Source organism: Rhinichthys klamathensis, unplaced genomic scaffold (assembly GCF_029890125.1).
Source record: "Rhinichthys klamathensis goyatoka isolate OS25496 unplaced genomic scaffold, OSU_Roscu_1.1 h1tg000331l_1, whole genome shotgun sequence".
Classification (NCBI taxonomy): domain Eukaryota; kingdom Metazoa; phylum Chordata; class Actinopteri; order Cypriniformes; family Leuciscidae; genus Rhinichthys; species Rhinichthys klamathensis.
This window is the reverse complement of record NW_026606846.1, coordinates 185,001-210,000: the sequence shown is the minus strand read 5'-3', so window position 1 is coordinate 210,000 and position 25,000 is coordinate 185,001. Positions and strand designations below refer to the sequence as shown.

Sequence of the window (25,000 nt, the reverse complement as noted above, 5' to 3'; positions counted from 1 at the left end):
GCCTCGGCCCGAACACACACTTCTGTCGCTCGCCTCGGCCCGAACACACACTTCTGTCGCTCACCTCGGCCCGAACACACACTTCTGTCGCTCACCTCGGCCCGAACACACACTTCTGTCGCTCACCTCGGCCCGAACACACACTTCTGTCGCTCGCCTCGGCCCGAACACACACTTCTGTCGCTCACCTCGGCCCGAACACACACTTCTGTCGCTCACCTCGGCCCGAACACACACTTCTGTCGCTCGCCTCGGCCCGAACACACACTTCTGTCGCTCACCTCGGCCCGAACACACACTTCTGTCGCTCACCTCGGCCCGAACACACACTTCTGTCTCTCGCCTCGGCCCGAACACACACTTCTGTCGCTCGCCTCGGCCCGAACACACACTTCTGTCGCTCACCTCGGCCCGAACACACACTTCTGTCGCTCGCCTCGGCCCGAACACACACTTCTGTCGCTCACCTCGGCCCGAACACACACTTCTGTCACTCGCCTCGGCCCGAACACACACTTCTGTCGCTCACCTCGGCCCGAACACACACTTCTGTCGCTCGCCTCGGCCCGAACACACACTTCTGTCGCTCGCCTCGGCCCGAACACACACTTCTGTCGCTCACCTCGGCCCGAACACACACTTCTGTCGCTCGCCTCGGCCCGAACACACACTTCTGTCGCTCGCCTCGGCCCGAACACACACTTCTGTCGCTCGCCTCGGCCCGAACACACACTTCTGTCACTCGCCTCGGCCCGAACACACACTTCTGTCGCTCGCCTCGGCCCGAACACACACTTCTGTCGCTCGCCTCGGCCCGAACACACACTTCTGTCGCTCACCTCGGCCCGAACACACACTTCTGTCGCTCGCCTCGGCCCGAACACACACTTCTGTCGCTCACCTCGGCCCGAACACACACTTCTGTCGCTCACCTCGGCCCGAACACACACTTCTGTCGCTCACCTCGGCCCGAACACACACTTCTGTCGCTCGCCTCGGCCCGAACACACACTTCTGTCGCTCACCTCGGCCCGAACACACACTTCTGTCGCTCACCTCGGCCCGAACACACACTTCTGTCGCTCGCCTCGGCCCGAACACACACTTCTGTCGCTCACCTCGGCCCGAACACACACTTCTGTCGCTCACCTCGGCCCGAACACACACTTCTGTCTCTCGCCTCGGCCCGAACACACACTTCTGTCGCTCGCCTCGGCCCGAACACACACTTCTGTCGCTCACCTCGGCCCGAACACACACTTCTGTCGCTCGCCTCGGCCCGAACACACACTTCTGTCGCTCACCTCGGCCCGAACACACACTTCTGTCACTCGCCTCGGCCCGAACACACACTTCTGTCGCTCACCTCGGCCCGAACACACACTTCTGTCGCTCACCTCGGCCCGAACACACACTTCTGTCGCTCGCCTCGGCCCGAACACACACTTCTGTCGCTCGCCTCGGCCCGAACACACACTTCTGTCGCTCACCTCGGCCCGAACACACACTTCTGTCGCTCGCCTCGGCCCGAACACACACTTCTGTCGCTCGCCTCGGCCCGAACACACACTTCTGTCGCTCGCCTCGGCCCGAACACACACTTCTGTCACTCGCCTCGGCCCGAACACACACTTCTGTCGCTCACCTCGCCCCGAACACACACTTCTGTCGCTCGCCTCGGCCCGAACACACACTTCTGTCGCTCACCTCGGCCCGAACACACACTTCTGTCGCTCGCCTCGGCCCGAACACACACTTCTGTCGCTCACCTCGGCCCGAACACACACTTCTGTCGCTCACCTCGGCCCGAACACACACTTCTGTCGCTCACCTCGGCCCGAACACACACTTCTGTCGCTCACCTCGGCCCGAACACACACTTCTGTCTCTCGCCTCGGCCCGAACACACACTTCTGTCGCTCGCCTCGGCCCGAACACACACTTCTGTCGCTCACCTCGGCCCGAACACACACTTCTGTCGCTCACCTCGGCCCGAACACACACTTCTGTCGCTCACCTCGGCCCGAACACACACTTCTGTCGCTCACCTCGGCCCGAACACACACTTCTGTCGCTCGCCTCGGCCCGAACACACACTTCTGTCGCTCACCTCGGCCCGAACACACACTTCTGTCGCTCACCTCGGCCCGAACACACACTTCTGTCTCTCGCCTCGGCCCGAACACACACTTCTGTCGCTCGCCTCGGCCCGAACACACACTTCTGTCGCTCACCTCGGCCCGAACACACACTTCTGTCGCTCGCCTCGGCCCGAACACACACTTCTGTCGCTCACCTCGGCCCGAACACACACTTCTGTCACTCGCCTCGGCCCGAACACACACTTCTGTCGCTCACCTCGGCCCGAACACACACTTCTGTCGCTCACCTCGGCCCGAACACACACTTCTGTCGCTCGCCTCGGCCCGAACACACACTTCTGTCGCTCGCCTCGGCCCGAACACACACTTCTGTCGCTCGAACACACACTTCTGTCGCTCACACACTTCTGTCACTCGCCTCGGCCCGAACACACACTTCTGTCGCTCACCTCGGCCCGAACACACACTTCTGTCGCTCACCTCGGCCCGAACACACACTTCTGTCGCTCGCCTCGGCCCGAACACACACTTCTGTCGCTCGCCTCGGCTCGAACACACACTTCTGTCGCTCGAACACACACTTCTGTCGAACACACACTTCTGTCGCCTCGGCCCGAACACACACTTCTGTTCGCTCACCTCGGCCCGAACACACACTTCTGTCGCTCGCCTCGGCCCGAACACACACTTCTGTCGCTCACCTCGGCCCGAACACACACTTCTGTCACTCGCCTCGGCCCGAACACACACTTCTGTCGCTCACCTCGGCCCGAACACACACTTCTGTCGCTCACCTCGGCCCGAACACACACTTCTGTCGCCCGAACACACACTTCTGTCGCTCGCCTCGGCCCGAACACACACTTCTGTCGCTCGCCTCGGCCCGAACACACACTTCTGTCGCTCACCTCGGCCCGAACACACACTTCTGTCGCTCACCTCGGCCCGAACACACACTTCTGTCGCTCGCCTCGGCCCGAACACACACTTCTGTCGCTCACCTCGGCCCGAACACACACTTCTGTCGCTCGCCTCGGCCCGAACACACACTTCTGTCGCTCGCCTCGGCCCGAACACACACTTCTGTCGCTCACCTCGGCCCGAACACACACTTCTGTCGCTCGCCTCGGCCCGAACACACACTTCTGTCGCTCGCCTCGGCCCGAACACACACTTCTGTCGCTCGCCTCGGCCCGAACACACACTTCTGTCACTCGCCTCGGCCCGAACACACACTTCTGTCGCTCACCTCGGCCCGAACACACACTTCTGTCGCTCACCTCGGCCCGAACACACACTTCTGTCGCTCGCCTCGGCCCGAACACACACTTCTGTCGCTCACCTCGGCCCGAACACACACTTCTGTCGCTCACCTCGGCCCGAACACACACTTCTGTCGCTCGCCTCGGCCCGAACACACACTTCTGTCGCTCGCCTCGGCCCGAACACACACTTCTGTCGCTCGCCTCGGCCCGAACACACACTTCTGTCGCTCGCCTCGGCCCGAACACACACTTCTGTCGCTCGCCTCGGCCCGAACACACACTTCTGTCGCTCGCCTCGGCCCGAACACACACTTCTGTCGCTCGCCTCGGCCCGAACACACACTTCTGTCGCTCGCCTCGGCCCGAACACACACTTCTGTCGCTCGCCTCGGCCCGAACACACACTTCTGTCGCTCACCTCGGCCCGAACACACACTTCTGTTTTTTTCACCTCGGCCCGAACCGAACACACACTTCTGTCGCTCGCCTCGGCCCGAACACACACTTCTGTCGCTCACCTCGGCCCGAACACACACTTCTGTCGCTCACCTCGGCCCGAACACACACTTCTGTCGCTCACCTCGGCCCGAACACACACTTCTGTCGCTCGCCTCGGCCCGAACACACACTTCTGTTGCTCACCTCGGCCTGAACACACACTTCTCAGAAAAAACCCCCACCAGGGTGATCAGGATCAGGTCTTCCATCAGCCTGAAGGGGTTTATTCTGAGATCACACACACTCACACACACACACTTGAAGGTTTTTTTTCTGAGATGACACACACTCACACACACACACTTGAAGGTTTTTTTTCTGAGATCACACACACACACACACTTGAAGTTTTTTTTTCTGAGATGACACACACTCACACACACACACTTGAAGGTTTTTTTTCTGAGATCATACACACACACACACACACACACACACCTGAAGGGGTTTATTCTGAGATAACAGCCGGCTGGATGAACATTATCCGCTTATTACACGGACTCTTGCCACATCAGTGAATAATTAGACACGAAATATTGATCTGAGTTGAAATATTTTATTATCTCTTTAAATGTAAAGCTTCGCGGAGAGAGCAGTTTCAGCGGCGAGATCAAACTAGACGGACATGTAAGAGATACGGTATACAGTCATAACACTTATTACACAGCATTTCAACACATAAAAAATTATGGAGATCAGAGATATTGATTTCAGATTAAACTGTTTTAAAATCGTTCCTGTTTGTATCTCATAATCCAACAGTGTACAAAACAATAGTCACAAAATGGCTGCCGTTGCGTTTGTATGAAACAAGAGCGCGCGAGTCCACGATACTGGATGGCATAATTAAATAACTACACAAAATATTGATTTGACTGAGTTTTAATATTTTATTAGCTCACCAAAAGCAAAACCCGTTCCTAGCGAGTGTGTAGCGCTGATGACTTCAGTGACCGGATGAGCCGGTGTTTCTGCTCTCAGCGGCTGTTATCTGGGAATAATATACGATTGACCAATCAGAATCAAGTATTCCACAGAGCCGTCTAATAAATTGGTTGAATATTTACTTTATTTTGTTTTGGGAGAGCAGTGTTTTCTGATGGTTTCATATTTTTCCCACAATAACAATAATATTTTATATCTAATTCTAAAATGGACGGGGAGCCATTTTAGAGACGCTAGTACAGGGGTAATTGATTCATGTTTCTTTACCCTCATTAAACGCCTCGCCGCGGCATTTTGACAAAGATGCGGCGCTGATGCCACAATACAGAGAGCTACAGAAGTCCAGGATTACTCTTTCCAAATCTTCATTTGATAGAAATGGTTTAGTTTTTACTAAACTAGTTAATTTGCTGGTCCATTTTTAGGTTATTATCAATTTAAAAGCCTAAATGTCTTACTGTTGTTTTCGAGTAAGATGCCAGGGAGGGGACTCGAATCTAATATCGTTTTTGAGGAGTTATTTGGGTGGCCGAATACAATAACCTCAGTTTTTTCCTCATTTAACTTTAAAACGTTTTTGACCATCCAATTTTTAATGTCCTTTAAACACTCTAAAAGTGACTCAAATTAATTGGTAGAGCACCTGAGTGGTAGATACATTTGCGTGTCGTCTGCGTAATAACTAAATGACACTACCCTTGGGTTAGGGTTAGAATTTTGAATTCTACCCTTGGGTTAGGGTTAGCAAATATAAAGAAGAAGTATGGGAGAAAGGATAGACCCTTGCGGAACCCCCCCAGGAAGACGTTTTTTTACCCAAGGTCATATTACTATAATTAACTGAAAAACATCTATCACTCAAATAGGACTGAAACCATTTCAAGACTGTAACTTTTAGACCTACTGAGTGTTCAAGACAGGAGATAAGGATGTTATGGCCAATCATGTCAAAAGCTGCGCTCAAGTCAAGCAGCACCAAGACAACATCATCTCCTTCGTCTAAAGCCAGAAAGATATCGCTTAACACTTTCAACTCATTTCAACATTTAAAAATGAAAGTACTTGTTGCAGCACGACTTTTTCTAAAATTTCAGAGACAAAGGACATCTGAGAGATTGGCCTGTAGTTCTGCGTATCATCCTGGCCCAAATTTGGTCGCTTCAACCGAGGTGTCACCACAGCATGTTTAAACTCTAGTGGACATGTCCCACTGGACAAGCTCCTATTAATCAAATCTGCTAAACTCAGTGATACACAGTCAAAGGTCTGCTTTATCAAACGACTAGGCATCAGATCATTTCCACAGAATGTTGGTTTCAGTTTTTGTACAATATCCTCCAGACCTGTCCAAGTAATGGGCTCAAAAACCCTCCAGTCAGCAATGCAGGCAGGATAGGGTCTCCAGAGGGATCTGGGAGAATGAATGCATACATATCCCTCGGGCAAAAGTTCAGATAGCGGCGATGAGTCTCCTACCTTTAGCCAGGTTTCCGATATGAAGAAAAAGTCCAGATCATTTGTCATAATGAAAGTTTTGTTTCCCACCGAGCGGCCATTCGACAGAGCCAGCTTGATTGGTATTAACTCCTTAAATCTCACGGCGCAAACTGCGGAGATTCTGGAGATCCACACCTCTCCCCTGAAACGCACGACCCTTCGGGGAACTCCAGGAGAGCTCAACCCCTCCGGATGAATCCCGCCACACGGCCCCTCCAAGAAACGTGGCGGGACAATGGGCCTGATCCCCTGCCTGAGGCAGCGATGAACTCCGGCCCGTGGACGTCAGACTGGATGTCCGCAGCGTCTTTAACCCTCTGGGGACGGCAAGCGCGCCGGCGCGTTTTGCTGGGCATTTTTTTCACATAGCAGCAACATAGACTTAAAATACTCCGTCATTTATGGTCATATAAATAAAATCAATACATGATTATAAACTATAGAGGGTCTTCTTTTTTGTGTACACTCACATTAACATCAAAACCTTGTGTTTTTTTTTAAATAAATAAAATAAACAGGGTGCGCTTTCAGCTCACTCTGTCTCCGCAAAAATCTTTCTGAAACATGTCTGGAAAATGAACTGAAACTCAGCTAATACTTATCACACAAACATGAAACATACGTCTAAAGAACGCTTTAATTTGACAGCGATGCCGCCACGACACCCTCTCTTGCGTTGCGCATCGTATAACGGGCGTATAACGGGCGTGTATCCAGAGATAGCTGGGAACGCCAGCCAGGAAGGGAGGGCCTCTCCTGTACAGGCCGCCGTCAGCGCATCGTTCGTAGTTGACTTGATGGACAAAAGCTGATCCCGGTCATAAGTCAGGAGTGCACAGATTTGTTTGGTTAAACTAGTTAAACACAATAAAAACAGCACACTAACACATGCCCCAGACAGACGGCTAGCCACACACATCGGCGCCATCTTTGTGTGTCTGTCTCTCGAGTCTTTCACTCTGAGTTGTTGGTCCGTCATGTTCAGTTTTGACAGAACAAACAGACGCTTTGGTCCAGAAGTGCTCAGTATTTCATTAAACAAGTGTGTAAAAAGTGAAATGTCCCACACAAACGTAGAAACAGCCGATTCCACTACAGTTGATAAACTCACACACATCTGACCACGTTTTGTGTAATATTGTAAAATTCAGAATTCCAGTCGTTCGTCTAATTTACTTCAATTTTGCAGTATTGGCAAGCCTTATTTATGAAAATTGTTAGTATGTAAATTAGATTTTTCTAAATAGAAAAAAGAGCCAGAGTTACAGAATGTGTTTTTTCTCGCAGGTCTCTCTCTCCTCCATCATGTCCATCTGCGTTTACCGAGGCTTGACTCCACCCTCTCAGGAAAAGCGGGCGTGGCTTTGTCCGCCAGCCCCGCCCTCACCCCACTGGCCCCGCCCCTCGCTCCCCCAGCTGTTGGCCGTGTGCCTGCTTCTGCTTCTACCAGCCGTCCAATCACGGCGCGATCGCGGCGGAGGGGGCGTGGCCCACTACATCCCATCATCAGTGGCCCAGTTCCCGCCCGTCTCCAAGCTTCTGCAGGGGCTGAGCATCGCGGTGGTGCTGGTGGGCAACTCCAGTGAGGTGGTGCTCGCTGGCACGCGCGAGAAGGACGACTTCGGCCACATGCCGCTAGCGCCCAGCGTGGAGATGCTCACCATGAACGAGACGGACCCCAAGAGCATCATCAAGAGCATCTGCGACCTGATGACGGAGCACTGGCTGCAGGGTGTAGTGTTCGGAGACGACACCGACCAGGAGGCCATCGCTCAGATCCTGGACTTCATCTCGGCACAGACACACATCCCCATCCTGGGCGTCAAGGGAGGATCCTCCATGATCATGGCCGCTAAGGTACGTGACCATATCCATATATTTGTTCCTGACTGCGTTTTGAATTATAGGTGGCATTTCCGGTTTGGGGAACTTCCATTCAAAAAGCCTGAAACGAATCATTCAAATCATAAGGTTGCCCTCAAGCCAGTCTCTCTTGAATCCAGCACTGAGTGAGTTAAACTGCAGTTCCTCCACTGGCCACTAGAGGCCGGCTGCAGAAGAGACTCAGTCCCATAGACCTGCATGTAAAAATGCCCAACTTTACAGCAGAATAAAACATGTTTACAGTCTGGTGTTAAAAGTGGTTTGGTCTATATCGCTAATGTTGCCCTTCATGACGACTGTGAGGGGGTGAATGTTTTTATAACTCATCCGTTTAAATTATATTAAGCCTTAAAGTTCTGCATGATTAAGGGAGTGACAGGTGGATTGCCGCTGATGTCACTGCTAGCCGTTTGTCTGCTAGCGTTAGCGTTACGTCACCTCAGCTAATCCGCCTCGCTGCACATGTTCGTTTATCCGGGAGTGATGCGCGGCCAAGATGGCGCCGGCCGGCTCCGCCCACTCTGGGCTTCAGAAACGCTCTTCAGAAACACTACGGGTGACGTCACACACACTGCGCACATATTATATACAGTCTATGGCTGCCCTACAAATAAAGCTGGTCCGCCAGTTTGACTGAATGAGCAGTCAATTTCCCTTCATGTTTTATTTTCAGACATCATGAGAATAACGCAACACTTAGTATTTTAACGATATAACAAGAATATTCTTCTTTTCAGTCGCTGCATTCTTTTCCTCGTGATAATTTTCTTTTTTCCCTTTGCATTCCACTTTAATATGATGTTTAATAAATGAACCTTATTGTAAAGTGTTACCCAGTTATATACTGTATATATATTACTACAGTGATATTTAACCAGTCCGTTATTGCTGTGGAAAGAGTCGTGCTTTTGGGGTTATGGTCTGTTGACAGTTCCTTGTTGATGCTTTTACACTTTTAAATGACCTTTTAATGTTCGATGGTTGAAGGGTGAGTAGAATATTGTCATCTCATTGTACCCAGTTTTTATAAAAAAAACGTATTATTTAATTTTTTTAGTCTATTAGTCTATCTATGGTATTTGGTATTATTGCGTTCATAGAGTGAGCCTTTCACTGATTGGACTAAGGTGGATAGTGCTGAGGGATCGCTTCTATAACAAGATCAAATGTGGGCGGGGCTTGACTGTGTCTGTGTGGAATTGATTGGATGGTTGTGGTTTGCTATTGGCTGATCTCCTGTGAGTGACAGGTTATAGCCCCGCCCTCGTCATCAGAGAAGAGAAGAGAAGCTGCGAGAGGAACTTATTCTGATTCAACATTATTAACACAATAATGATGTGCACCACATCATTCAGAATAAACACTGCAATATTCCATAAAAAAGTCCATTTTGATTTCATGCATTCTGAAGAGGGGAGCACAGATGCATGATGGGGGAATGTGTGTGTGTGTGTGATGCTAAGCCGACAGACACACACAGAGCGATCAGGTCCTCATGTAAGTGCTGTGAGTCAGATCTGTGCCCACGCTTTAAACGCCGGTGAAATCACACCGGATGAAGATGAAGATGAGGATGAAGAGCGGCTCGCCCACGCTCAGCTGTCCAGATGCTCTAACTGCACACAACCTTTACAATGTCAGGGAAATAGCAGCGCTAATGCTGCAAAATGCAACAATTATGAAACTAATGCTCTACAGAAGACAATAGTGATATTATTCAGCTCAATTCAGTTCACTAGAGTTTAAAGGTGGCATATTATGATGTAATATAAATCTATGACGTCCCCAGAATGTGTCTGTGAAATTTCAGCTCAAAATACCAGATCATTTATTATAGCTTGTCAAATTTTTGGGTGTGAGCAAAAACACACCGTTTTTGTGTGTGTCCCTTTAAATGCAAATGAGCTTTAGCCCCGCCTCTGTTCAGAAGAGGGCGGAGCTTCAGAGACTCCGGCAATAACAACACAGGCCGATCTCACTGATCCAGAGTCAGGAGTAACAGCAGCGAGTGCAGCCTTACGGAGAGACTCAGGGAGAGCTTCACTTTTACACGTTTCTGAATGTTAGCGGAGACATTTCTGTAGTTGTTGTGGAGTTACACTGATCATCTCCTCATCCTGTTGAACTCTTCCACAAGTGTCCACAGTTCCTGAGGTGTTTATAAGACAGCGCTGACATGTTCTGGTCAATAGTGTTCAGTGTCGTCTGTGCTCGACCACAGAACAGTTTCAGGCTTTGCTGGATCTTCTCCAGTGCGTTAGAACTGGTCTCTGTTGGCGCTCGCCGAACCCAATGTCGCTGGTGTGTGTGAACGTGCAGATTAAGGGCCGGGAATATTATAATAAGATCCTCTTCATACGGCAGAAGGAGCGAAATCTGATCGGCTTACTGCTTGACATGCTCTCAGAGAAAGGCTCACCAGAACACAGTTACTGGGTTTCACCTGTTTTCTGGGTTGCTGGAAGCACTGGGACCCGATTATAGCACTCACACACGGGGAAAGGCAGATTTTCATGATATGTCCCCTTTAAGGGTCTGTTCATCCAAAAATGAGCATTTACTCTTGTGACTTCAAAAGCCTGTGTGACTTACTTTCTTCAGTGGAACTTAAAAGAAGCTATTTTGAGAAATGCTTGTGTAATGAAAGTCAATGGGGTCCAATGTTGTTTGATTCCCAATGTTCTTCAAAATATCTTCTTTTGTCTGAAGTCACACAGGTTTGAACAATGTGAGGAATGGCCCAATTTCTGGGTGAACTGTCCCTTTAAGGTGGAATCAATGTGCTGAGAGATCCAGTTTGTGTTGGTTTGTGATAGTTTATGATGGTTTGTGCTGGTTTTGTCTGGTTTATGATGGTTTGTGCTGGTTTTATGATGGTTTGTGTTGGTTTGTGTTGGTTTGTGATAGTTTATAATAGTTTGTGCTGGTTTTGTCTGGTTTATGATGGGTTGTGCTGGTTTTATGATGGTTTGTGTTGGTTTGTGATGGTTTTATGATGGTTTGTGCTGGTTTATGTTGGTTTGTATTGATTTATGATGGTTTGTGCTGGTTTGTGCTGGTTTGTGTTGGTTTGTATTGGTTTATGATGGTTTGTGCTGGTTTGTGCTGGTTTGTGTCAGTTTGTATTGGTTTATTATGGTTTGTGCTTGTTTTTTGATGGTTTGTACTGGTTTTGTCTGGTTTGTATTGTTTTATGATGGTTTATGATGGCTTGTGCTGGTTTGTGTCGGTTTGTATTGGTTTAGGATGGCTTGTGCTGGTTTTGTCTGGTTTGTGTTGGTTTATAATGGTTTATGATGGCTTGTGCTGGTTTGTGTTGGTTTGTATTGGTTTAGGATGGCTTGTGCTGGTTTGGTCTGGTTTGTATTGGTTTAGGATGGCTTGTGCTGGTTTGGTCTGGTTTGTGCTGGTTTTATGATGGTTTGTACTGGTTTTGTCTGGTTTGTGTTGGTTTATGATGGTTTGTGCTGGTTTGTGTCGGTTTGTATTGGTTTAGGATGGCTTGCACTGGTTTGGTCTGGCTGTTTGAGCGAGATCTTCTGTATAAACTGCTTGGAAACACTGAGTCTTGTGAGATGGACCAGATGAAACCAGATTTGATGGTTGTTCTGGAGATCTCTGTGATGTGCTGCTGATCTTGAGGGGTCAGAGGTCAGACAGGACGACCTTCAGCCCAGAGAGAGAGAGAGAGAGAGAGAGAGAGAGTCTCACCCCTCTCTCTCTCTCTCTCTCTCTCTCTCTCTCTCTCTCTCTCTCTCTCTCTGTGACCTGGTTTAGATAGTGTCAGTGTATCATGTGTGCTCCGCTTTAAAGACCAGAGAACTAGGACACATATTTAGGGCTCCTTCTCTCTGTCTCTCAGTGTCTCTCTCTCTCTCTCTCTCTCTCTCTCTCTCTCTCTCTCTGTCTTCTCATCTCTCCGTCTGCTCGTCTGTTTGTCCTTCCTCCGTCCTGCTCTCTGTTCCTGCTGTCTGCTGTTCATCACAGATACAGAGAGAGAGAGAGAGAGAGACGCTGAATGAGAGAACGAGTTGAGCTCGGTCAATTACCCAGAGTTCTGAGCCAAGATGCCTGCTGTCAGGACGCCACAATCTGTTACACACACACACACACACACACACACACACACACACACACACACACACACACACACACACACACACACACACACACACACACACACACACACACACAGCAGTCATTGAGCAGAGGAAGTCATGTGACTGTTCCTGAAGTGTGTATGTTGTGTGATTGTGAACACCTCAAGTTTTAGAGTTATGTTGGTGCAATGAAAGCTGAAATAGATGTTTTAGGGCTGTATCGATAAGTAGAACATTAATAACTGTATCAAGAACTATAATGATAATTATAACAATATCTGTATCGAGAACCAAAACAATAACTATAATGATACTATAACAGTAACGATAACTATAATGATAATAATAAGTCAAGTCACTTATATCATTTAAATCTTATACCTAACCCTAACTTATATCTTCATTTATATTGCTCTTTTAACAATATAGATTGTTTCAAAGCAGCTTTACAGTGATAACAGTGATCATTTAGATTGATTCACTTCTGTTGCACAGATCATTAGTGATTAACTTAGGGGCCGCTAACACGAATCTAACAGAAAACCCTTAACTCATCCGCACACAACAGTGGAGCTCGAGAACGCAAACCCTGAAACAGGACCCAAGGGGCAAACGTTGAAAACAGTTGAAAATGTTATTATCTCCGCGTAAACTTCAGCTAATGTGATGATAATCTGTGAAACGCTGACGCGTCACGTGTGTAGTCTATAGGTGTGTGCGTGTGAATATATATGTGCACAGGCGTGTAGTCCTTCTTTACAAATTGACCTCAACAAATTACTTGTCTGGCCTTAAAATATTCATAATACAGAATTTAAGTTGCGTCGGCGTAGCCACGTGAACCGGCATTATCCCGACAACGCTTAACTGTACAGAGGAGAAGGAGGAGGCCTTCACAGGGAGAGACCAGTGACACTTCACTGCGGTGTCGCCGCGTCCAGACGCTGGGCCTTCATCAGATCTGGATACGGCGGACTGCGAAAGTCCAGAGTTTTGGTGCTAAATAGGAAAATATTTTGATTTTGATATTCTAGGTATTATCAACTGGCCGGAGTTTTGAGATCGCAATAGACGTGAAGGACTATAATGCGTTAAGAGCTCGCTCAAGTACTGGGAGCTAAACCATTTAGTGCTTTGTAAGTAATCAACAATATTTTAAAATGTATAGGATGTTTAATAGGGAGCCAATGCAGTGTTGACAGAACCGGGCTAATATGGTCATACTTCCTGGCTCTGGTAAGAACTCTAGCGGCTGGGTTTTGGACCAGCTGGAGTTTGTTTATTAAGCGTGCAGGGCAACCACCCAGTAGAGCATTACAGTAATCTAGCCTTGAGGTCATGAACGCATGAACTAATTGTTCTGCATTTGTCAATGAGAGCATATGGTAGGGCTGCACGATTAATCGAATTTTAATCACGATCGCGATTTTGGCTTCCCACGATCAAATTCGCGTGACCGAGCGATATTTAAAATGCGTCATTACATTCACAGAACACTCCGTATCAAAGGGTTTTTTTTTTTTTGTAAAGCCAATCTAGCGCTCCGTAAACCACTGTCTGATCACGTGCCTCCATGAGCCCCAGTGCGCGAGAGAGACCGTCTGCGCGCGAGCGACAGTGCACGAGAGACCGAGTGTCCAAGAGCGCGCTCGAAAGTGCGCGAAAGATACCGAGTGTGTCTGCGTACGAGCGACAGCGCGCGAGAGAGACCGATTGTGTCTGCGCGCGAGAGAGACCGAGTGTGAGCATTAGTAAATTGGTACATACATACTACATATTAATATGGCATGAAAGTTCGATTAATGGACTCCAATAATCAATACTACAAACTCTTGTTTTGAACTATTGTTTAATAAGTAGAAATAATTCAAGCACATACACTTTGGAGGATTAAATAAGATTCAATTTATGCAGTAAGACTAATCACTGACACTGTACCACAACATTTTACATTTCTTAAGCGTCAAATAACAATGACTCTGAATTTCATCCATTAATCGAACTTCCATAGTGCTAAGTGCTTAGTTCTGCCTTGAAATGTTCTCATTTGGTTACATTCTGTTATGGAATATTTGTTTTTTATTGATTGTATATTTTGTGCGTTTTATTCACATCCATTATGCAGGTACAATGCAAGTTTATATTTTTATTTTATATTTACACAATGTAAAATAGTGCCCTGTTGAAGTTTTGCTACATTTTCTTTATTGTTTTATTTGTTTTTATTTATTCTTTAAAGAGATGCACTGAATTTTGGTGAATAAGAGGACCTGTTTTATTTTGATGCACATAGTTGTACATTAGCAGGAATGTAGCATAATGTGAAAGCAGTTATAATTAGCCTATGTGACAATAACATTTGTTTTGGTTAAAATCAACAAATAATCGTGATAATTAATCGTGATCTCAATATTGATAAAAATAATCGTGATTATCATTTTGGCCCAAATCGTGCAGCCCTAGCATATGGCATAATTTAGATATGTTTTTAAGATGGAAAAATGCAGTTTTACAGATACTAGACACGTGACTTTCAAATGAAAGATTGGTATCAAAGAGCACACACACACACACACACACACACACACACCCAGGTTCCTAACCGACGACAAAGACTTGACAGAGCAGCCATTAAGTGTTAGACAGTATTCTAGGTTATTACGTGTGGAAGTTTTTTGTCCAATAATTAGAATCTCTGTTTTTTCAGAATTTAGTAGTAGGAAATTACTAGTCATCCAGTGTTTTATATCAGCTATGCATTCCGTTAATTTTGTGGATTGGTATGTTTCGTCAGGGTGTGAAGAAATATACAGCTGAGTATCATCGGCATAACAGTGAAAGCTAACTCCATGTTTCCTAATGATATCTCCTAATGGTAGCATGTACAGAGTGAACAGCAGCGGTCCTAGTACTGAGCCTTGTGGTACGCCATACTGAACTTGTGATCGATAAGACATCTCTTCATTTACTGCTACAAACTGATAACGGTCAGTTAAGTATGATTTAAACCATGCTAATGCAACTCCACTAATGCCAACATAGTTTTCTAGTCTATTTAAAAGAATGTTGTGGTCAATGGTGTCAAATGCAGCACTAAGATCGAGTAACACTAATAGAGAGATACAACCGCGATCGGATGATAAGAGCAGATCATTTGTGACTCTGATGAGAGCTGTCTCAGTGCTATGGTACGGTCTAAATCCGGACTGAAAATCCTCGCAGATATCATTTCTTTCTAGAAACGAACACAGTTGTGAGGATACTGCTTTTTCTAATATCTTTGATAGAAAAGGCAGATTCGAGATCGGCCTGTAATTGACTAATTCTGTAGGATCAAGTTGTGTTTTTTTAACAAGCGGTTTTATCATAGCCAGTTTAAAGGTTTTTGGTACGTATCCCAGAGACAAAGATGAATTAATGATATTAAGAAGAGGATCTATGACCTCTGGAAGCATCTCTTTCAGTAGCTTAGTCGGTATAGGGTCTAACATACAAGTTGTCGATTTAGATGATTTTAGACAATTCTTCCTCTCCTATGTGTGATCTAGACTCTCTCCTGTAAGGCCTCATCGACTCGACAGCCGTCGCACTGATCCTCAACAAACCCGTCTCCATACCGGTGTGACACCGATCTTCAACCAGATAGATCTGGTTTTAGATTTTAAATCCCTCACTCATCATTGCGAGTTGTATGCGTGTGTTGGGTGCTCGGCTTTGTCTATCCGTAGACTAAAACACTGGCCTGTTCTTATTTATAAAACTATCCTGGGACTGCTTCCCTTATATCTTCAGACATGTATCTGTAAATGTGTATGTAGTTACAGCCTTCGGTCTCAGGATCTTCTGTTGGCTTCCAGTGGTGAACTGGGACTGAACTGGGAAAGCATTTAAACGTGCAGCTCCTTCTGCCGGGAATAATCTGAATCTCCGGGAGTTGGTTTCAGTGGACATTTCTAAAGTGATTTTAAAAGACTGGGAGACAGAAACATCTGTTTGTAGATGCTTTGCCTGACTTATGTATTGATTTGCCTATTTTATCTTTTACATTTGCCTGTGTAAATGCAGAATGGAAAAAACTGTGCAAAAAACGGAATGCAGAATCCCTGACAACATTCAAAAGACAACTGAAAACTCATCTCTTCCGGGAGCACTTAACATAAAAAAAAAAATAATAATAAAAAAAAAAAAATCCTTTCCTCTAAATCCTCGCTTGCCTGCCTTATGCTACTCCGAGCTATGTCTGAACTTTGTATTTTGAGCACTTCTTGCGTTGCTTTTGCCTCTTCACGATGACTCGCTTGGTTTAGTCCTCAGTTGTAAGTCGCTTTGGATAAAAGCGTCTGCTAAATGACTAAATGTAAATGTAAATGTAAATGTGTGTTTTCTATATATGTATGGACGTGTGCTATTGGTTAAACCCACGTGAATTGTGTGTTGATAATCTTGGCCAGGACGCTCTTGCAAAAGAGATATAATAATGGAACTGGATAATATTCTTATGTTCCTATCCGATCTGACCTCTGACCTGTGACCTCTGACCTGTAATGCTGCCTGGATCATAATCACAATCTCAACATTCAACTTCAGATTTGTATTGTACAGGTTTCCCCATCGGAGCTGTGAGTGTACATTATTGTACAAGTACGAATATTCACATCTACGTGCTCTCGAGTGTTGCTCCTCTTTTACCTTCGAGCTTCACGCTTGTGCAGGGGATTGTGGGATTGATGATTGTGGGACATTGTAATTCAGGCGCTGTTTAGAGTGTGTGTGTGTGTGTGTGTGTGTGTGTGTCAGGATAGTCAGAGAAGCACAGCTGCCAAAGCAGTGTGTAGCCACAGTGTGACAGCGGAAGAACCGCTTGTGAGTGTGTGTGTGTGTGTGTGTGTGTGTTTGAGTGTGTGATGAGTAGCTGTTACACACATCACTCTCTATCTAAAATGACTTTATCTATCACTATATCATGCACACCAAAACGCTGATAACTAACAAAGAACAAGAACTCACCGGTTTACATGCAAACCCATAACCGTTTAAAAGACTTTATTAATAATTCCGTTTATTTCCCGGCAGTGTAAACGCAATCATTGGTGTGTCTGACTGTGGTAATGTTCGATAAAGCAGTGAGAGCGCTACAGAGACGGTGTTTCACTTCTGCTCAGTTTGACATGAGAACACGTCCACAACGTCTTCGGTCAAGAAAGAGTTTGTGTTACACCTCCTCTCTCTCTCTCTCACACACACACACACACACACACACACGTTACTCTGGGGAAAGAGTTCACATGACGGCATGAGCATAATCAGGGTAAGAACGTCTGTAATAGTTCCATTATTTATGTTCAATTATATGAAATATCTTAAAGGCTAGAAGAAAAGACTGGTGTTTTCACACAACTTACACGCTTTGTAAATATTACGATAAGAAGCTTTTTATTTTTTGAAAATGAAAATATGTAATTATTTATAATCTTGGCTCTTAAAAATATTGTAAAAGCTAAAATGTGAGGTTAAAAATGTATAAAACCTGTTTTTGTAAAAACGTTGTAACAAAGTTATTTGTACTGTAAATTGTTGTTTTTTACAGTGGTTTAAGATGTATGGATATATAAAATGTTCATGTTTTTAGTGCATAAACATAGCCACTATGATCTTAAGACAGTATGAGCCACGAACGGCCAGTCTTTCCGGCATCAGATTAGGCCAATCTGCTTTTTTATGTAACTAATTTGAAACCGTTATAAACGCTCTTAAATATAAAAACACATGTTTAACCTGTAAGACTAGTCTAGACTGGCTCCAGGTCTTTAAAAGCCTTAAATGTGTTGCATAACCATGATCCCGATGTCATGTGATCACCTGCGGCCAATCACAGTCTCTTAAATACAGTTTCTTAATGTTTACGGATCTGGTTTAGTCGCTAATAGCGTCTCTAATGGGCTCATTAAAATGAGCCAAATATTTAATGAAAAGGAGAGTTAGAACCAGGTCAGCTCTAATTAAGATGTAAGGACTAATTACATGTGCGTGACTTTAATTAGAGAAGCCACAGTATGTGTGACATATAACATTACAAAACACAAGAGAGCGAGAGCAATGTCTTTATGAATATCCAACTTTATACATAGAGCTGTGTGATAACCTAGTTTATGGTTTTTAATGACCTTGTGTGTAATATTGAAGATATTTTGAGGGGTTTTTTTAACCTTTATTTTTTTCCTCAGGTCAATTTGACCCAATTTTTAAAAATTGAGTGTTCATCAGAGGGTCCAAGACCCCAGGACTTTAGTCGCACTTGAACCACGAATACACACACACAAATTAAATGGATTCGAGGAGTTTTGTGGTTGAAATTTTAAAAAGCAATAATCTGACCCGTTTAGGAATGAGAGGAATGCTTCAGTACACATAGAAAAACCTAGAAATACTCTGAATTCAAACTTTACCAAAAAATGATTGTATAATGTACATGTGTGTGTGAATGCACACTGAGAGGAACTGGCTTTAGGACCCAGCGGAACAGCTCCGGCTCCATATAGAGCTATACGCCCATCTAAAGGCATGAAATATCATATTATATTATTATTTTCCACAAGAGGTCGGCAGAGACGCCCAATGTACGATATTTTGAGCTGAATTAAATGATGGGTTATGCATGAAATTGAGAGTTATTTTGAATTTAAATTGAAAGAATGTGAGGAATCTACTTAAATATGCACATTTAATGCATTTATATGTAAGTACTTGCCAGCAGCCGTACCTCCCTGTAGCCCCAGACTGGTCCCCTACTGGAGCTGTGTGTGTGTGTGTGTGTGTGTGTGTGTGTGTGTGTGTGTGTGTGTGTGTAGCCCCAGACTGGTCCCCTACTGGAGCTGTGTGTGTGTGTGTGTGTGTGTGTGTGTGTGTGTGTGTGTAGCCCCAGACTGGTCCCCTACTGGAGCTGTGTGTGTGTGTGTGTGTGTGTGTGTGTGTGTGTGTGTGTGTGTAGCCCCAGACTGGTCCCCTACTGGAGCTGTGTGTGTGTGTGTGTGTGTGTGTGTGGCTGGATGGGAGACTCCTGGGGGAGTGTGTGTGTGTGTGTGTGTGTGTGTGTGTGTGTGTGTGTGTGTGTGTGTGTGTGTGTGTGTGTGTCTCGACCTGTGTGAAACCACTGTTTCTGCCTGTGTGTGTGTGTGTGTGTAGCCCCAGACTGGTCCCCTACTGGAGCTGTGTGTGTGTGTGTGTGTGTGTGTGTGTGTGTGTGTGTAGCCCCAGACTGGTCCCCTACTGGAGCTGTGTGTGTGTGTGTGTGTGTGTGTGTGTGTGTGTGTGTGTGTGTGTGTGTGTGTGTGTGTGGCTGGATGGGAGACTCCTGGGGGAGTGTGTGTGTGTGTGTGGCTGGATGGGAGACTCCTGGGGAAACCTGGTTGCTGCTGGAGGAGGTGTTAGTGAGGCCAGCAGGGGGCGCTGTTCACCCTGGGGTCTGTGTGGGTCCTAACGCCCCCTATAGTGAGGGGACACTGACTGTCTAAGAGCACCGTCCTGCGGATGAGGCGTTAAACCGAGGCCCTGACTCTCTGAGGTCATTGAGTCCCATGGCACTGCTGGTAAAGAGTAGCGGTGTAACCCGGTGTAACCCGGTGTAACCCGGACACACTCCCTCCATCGGCCCGCCAATCATGGCCTCCTGATAATCCCCATCCACTCAACTGGCCCTGACACTCTCCCTCCTCACCACTGTAGCTGGTGTGTGTGTGTGTGTGTGTGTGTGTCTCGACCTGTGTGAAACCACTGTTTCTGCCTGTGTGTGTGTATGTCCTCATGAATGCATTAACAGAGTGTGTGTGTGTGTGTGTGTGTGTGTGTGCAGGACGACAGCTCCATGTTCTTCCAGTTCGGTCCCTCCATCGAGCAGCAGGCGTCTGTTATTCTCAACATCATGGAGGAGTACGACTGGTACATCTTCTCCATCGTCACCACATACTACCCCGGGTACCAGGACTTCGTTACCAAGGTAACACACACACACACACACACACAAACACACACACACACACACTCACACACACACACACAGTGGTACATCTTCTCCATCGTCACCACATACTACCCCGGGTACCAGGACTTTGTTACCAAGGTAACACACACGCGCACACACACACACACACATACACACACTGGTACATCTTCTCCATCGTCACCACATACTACCCCGGGTACCAGGACTTCGTTACCAAGGTAACACACACACACACACGCACACAAGGACTACATTACCCATAAGCCATTGTCCTCATCACGCATGATTATCCACAGCTGTTTCTCATTAGCTTGTTTAGCCCAGCGTTCCCTCAGCTGTTCCTGCTGGAGTCTTGTGTAGTGGTGGGCAGATCGAGGCTTCGTGGGCATGTGCCGTATCCAAACACTGCCACACCCGTCTCCACGCTGACCCCTAGTGGTCAGAACAGTGTCAATGCAACAAAACCCCGGGCCAAACTTGCAGAAAAACTATTGCAAATGTTTTATTGAAAGTCAAATCTTTTTAAAATGCAATTATCTAATCATCTAATAAGATTGTCAAGTGTAAATATGTTCTTTTATCACTTGCCAGGGTTTGTTTAGTTTGTTCTACGAATGGCTCAGCTAAACAGGCCAATAAGACTATTAACTATCATTATACTATATCATTATACTAATGTCTAATTAAAACATCTACAAATGTATAAAACTGATCAGAGATCAGGTAAACCCACAGACACTTGTTCACTGGTTCTCAGTGCCTCCTCATGCTCAAGTGTTGACAGAGATCATCGCCCCCAGCGGTGAAACATTGACATTTCGAAGTGTTTGGAAACGTTTGTGACGTAATGAAGCCTCGTTTACTGAAATCACGTGACTCTGGCAGTTTGATACACGCTCCGAACCACTGATTCAGAACAAAAGATTCGTAAAGCCTTCGAAGCTTCATGAAGCAGTGTTTTGAAATTGCCATTACTACCTAAACCTTCGACAAGAACTCTATTGCATGTCTGCAAAATGTAGCTATTCACCCAAAACGTTTAATTCATGCTTCAAAACCCAGTTATTGTGTCAGGAAATTGGCCAATGGCACCAAAATAACAAGTGTTTTGTCATCGTGTGAGTCACAATGGTCAAAATGGTTCGATGTTTTTTCACCATGGAAATATTTGTTACTCTGTGTTAATGTGAGTTAATAAAATACAGCTGTCCATTGTTTGTTCATGTTAGTTCACAGTGCATTTGGTTGATTGGTAAGATTGTGATTAATCTTTCATTACAAAGGCAAGCCATTTGCCAATTTACCAGACATTACACACATTAAATGTCACAGGAATTTATGGAATATTCATGCATGTCTGGCAGATTTTGATCACTGAACGGATCGTTTTGCTTGTGAAACCTCACACGATGAAATATTGTTTATATGTTGTGAAGAGTTCATCAACTCATCAGTTTTGACCAACATTGACCAATCATTGTACTTACTCTTTTGCACACATGTGCCAAAACACATGCAATTTGCTTAAATCAATAAGGAAATTTAAATCCAATGTGAACGAGAAGCGAAGTGTTCAGAGACCTCACTCGAGAATGGGGCCAAAGCGATTGAGAAAAACTGTAAACCCCAACTAACTAGTTCAGCTGGAGTAATGCCCAGTCATGCTCAACAGCTCAGTTGATTGTCTCAACGTGCTTCGCTCATGTTGTGTGATCCGCCAGATCCGCAGCACGATCGAGAACAGTTTCGTGGGCTGGGAGCTGGAGGAGGTGCTCCTGCTGGACATGTCTGTGGACGACGGAGACGCTAAGATCCAGAACCAGCTGAAGAAGCTGCAGAGCCCCGTGATCCTGCTCTACTCCACTAAAGAGGAGGCCAACGTGATCTTCGAGGTGGCTCATTCTGTGGGCCTGACGGGCTACGGCTACACCTGGATCGTGCCGTCTCTGGTGGCGGGAGACGCCGACCACATCCCGCCGGAGTTTCCCACAGGTGTGTGTGTGTGTGTGTGTCTCTGAAGTATGTGTCTGGGTCTGTGAGGTGTGTGTGTGGGTCTCTTGAGGTGTGTGTGTGTGTCTCTGAGGTGTGTGTTGACGGGTCTCTGAGGTGTGTGTGTGTGTGGGTCTCTGAGGTGTGTGTGGACAGGTCTCTGAGGTGTGTGTGGACAGGTCTCTGAGGTGTGTGTGTGGGTCTGTGAGGTGTGTGTGTGTTTGGATGGGTTTCTGAGATCAGGGCTTTGGTATGTGTGGACGGGACTCTGAGCTCAAAGCTGAGGTGTGTGTGGACGGGTCTCTGAGATCAGGGCTGAGGTGTGTGTGTGTGGACGGGTCTGTGAGATCAGGGCTGAGGTGTGTGTGGACGGGACTCTGAGCTCAAGGCTGAGGTGTGTGTGTGGACGGGTCTCTGAGATCAGGGATGAGGTGTGTGTGGACGGGACTCTGAGCTCAGGGCTGAGGTGTGTGTGGACGGGTCTCTGAGATCAGGGCTGAGGTGTGTGGACGGGTCTCTGAGCTCAGGGCTGAGGTGTGTGTGGACGGGTCTCTTAGATCAGGGCTGAGGTGTGTGTGTGGATGGGACTCTGAGCTCAAGGCTGAGGTGTGTGTGTGGACGGGTCTTTGAGATCAGGGATGAGGTGTGTGTGGACGGGACTCTGAGATCAGGGCTGAGGTGTGTGTGGACGGGACTCTGAGCTCAGGGCTGAGGTGTGTGTGTGTGGAAGGGTCTCTGAGCTCAGGGCTGAGGTGTGTGTGGACGGGTCTCTGAGCTCAAAGCTGAGGTGTGTGTGGACGGGTCTCTGAGCTCAAAGCTGAGGTGTGTGTGGACGGGTCTCTGAGCTCAAAGCTGAGGTGTGTGTGGACGGGTCTCTGAGCTCAAAGCTGAGGTGTGTGTGGACGGGTCTCTGAGCTCGAAGCTGAGGTGTGTGTGGACGGGTCTCTGAGCTCAAAGCTGAGGTGTGTGTGGACGGGTCTCTGAGCTCAGGGCTGAGGTGTGTGTGGACGGGTCTCTGAGATCAGGGCTGAGGTGTGTGTGTGGACGGGTCTCTGAGCTCAGGGATGAGGTGTTTGTGGACGGGACTCTGAGCTCAGGGCTGAGGTGTGTGTGGACGGGTCTCTGAGATCAGGGCTGAGGTGTGTGTGGACGGGACTCTGAGCTCAGGGCTGAGGTGTGTGTGTGTGGACGGGACTCTGAGCTCAGGGCTGAGGTGTGTGTGGACGGGTCTCTGAGATCAGGGCTGAGGTGTGTGTGGACGGGTCTCTGAGATCAGGGCTGAGGTGTGTGGACGGGTCTCTGAGCTCAGGGCTGAGGTGTGTGTGCACGGGACTCTGAGATCAGGGCTGAGGTGTGTGTGTGTGGACGGGACTCTGAGCTCAGGGCTGAGGTGTGTGTGTGTGGACGGGTCTCTGAGCTCAAAGCTGAGGTGTGTGTGGACGGGTCTCTGAGCTCAAAGCTGAGGTGTGTGTGGACGGGTCTCTGAGCTCAGGGCTGAGGTGTGTGTGCACGGGACTCTGAGATCAGGGCTGAGGTGTGTGTGTGTGGACGGGACTCTGAGCTCAGGGCTGAGGTGTGTGTGTGTGGACGGGTCTCTGAGCTCAAAGCTGAGGTGTGTGTGGACGGGTCTCTGAGCTCAGGGCTGAGGTGTGTGTGGACGGGTCTCTGAGCTCAGGGCTGAGGTGTGTGTGGACGGGTCTCTGAGCTCAGGGCTGAGGTGTGTGTGGACGGGTCTCTTAGATCAGGGCTTTGGTGTGTGTGGACGGGTCTCTGAGATCAGGGCTGAGGTGTGTGTGGACGGGTCTCTGAGATCAGGGCTGAGGTGTGTGTGGACGGGTCTGTGAGATCTGGGCTTTGGTGTGTGTGGACGGGACTCTGAGCTCAGGGATGAGGTGTGTGTGGACGGGTCTCTGAGATCAGGGCTGAGGTGTGTGTGGACGGGTCTCTGAGATCAGGGCTGAGGTGTGTGTGGACGGGTCTGTGAGATCAGGGCTTTGGTGTGTGTGGACGGGACTCTGAGCTCAGGGCTGAGGTGTGTGTGGACGGGTCTCTGAGCTCAGGGATGAGGTGTGTGTGGACGGGTCTCTGAGATCAGGGCTGAGGTGTGTGTGGACGGGTCTCTGAGATCAGGGATGAGGTGTGTGTGGACGGGTCTCTGAGATCAGGGCTGAGGTGTGTGTGTGGACGGGTCTCTGAGCTCAGGGATGAGGTGTGTGTGGACGGGTCTCTGAGCTCAGGGATGAGGTGTGTGTGGACGGGTCTCTGAGATCAGGGCTGAGGTGTGTGTGGACGGGTCTCTGAGCTCAGGGATGAGGTGTGTGTGGACGGGTCTCTGAGATCAGGGCTGAGGTGTGTGTGGACGGGACTCTGAGCTCAGGGCTGAGGTGTGTGTGGACGGGACTCTGAGCTCAGGGCTGAGGTGTGTGTGTGGACGGGTCTCTGAGATCAGGGATGAGGTGTGTGTGGACGGGACTCTGAGCTCAGGGCTGAGGTGTGTGTGGACGGGACTCTGAGCTCAGGGCTGAGGTGTGTGTGGACGGGTCTCTGAGCTCAGGGCTGAGGTGTGTGTGGACGGGTCTCTTAGATCAGGGCTTTGGTGTGTGTGGACGGGTCTCTGAGATCAGGGCTGAGGTGTGTGTGTGGACGGGTCTCTGAGATCAGGGCTGAGGTGTGTGTGGACGGGACTCTGAGATCAGGGCTGAGGTGTGTGTGTGTGGACGG

At 47.6% G+C, this 25,000-nt stretch overlaps 1 protein-coding gene across 1 annotated transcript in view; it reads left to right on the top strand.

The window, feature by feature from the left end:
- Nucleotides 1-25,000, top strand: part of grin2ba (glutamate receptor, ionotropic, N-methyl D-aspartate 2B, genome duplicate a) — a 101,170-nt gene that overhangs the window by 43,520 nt on the left and 32,650 nt on the right. The window contains 3 exon segments of the mRNA XM_056272149.1: nucleotides 7,595-8,164; nucleotides 20,141-20,284; nucleotides 22,012-22,282. Of these exon segments, the coding sequence (XP_056128124.1) occupies nucleotides 7,613-8,164; nucleotides 20,141-20,284; nucleotides 22,012-22,282 (967 nt within the window). The 5' untranslated portion in view covers nucleotides 7,595-7,612.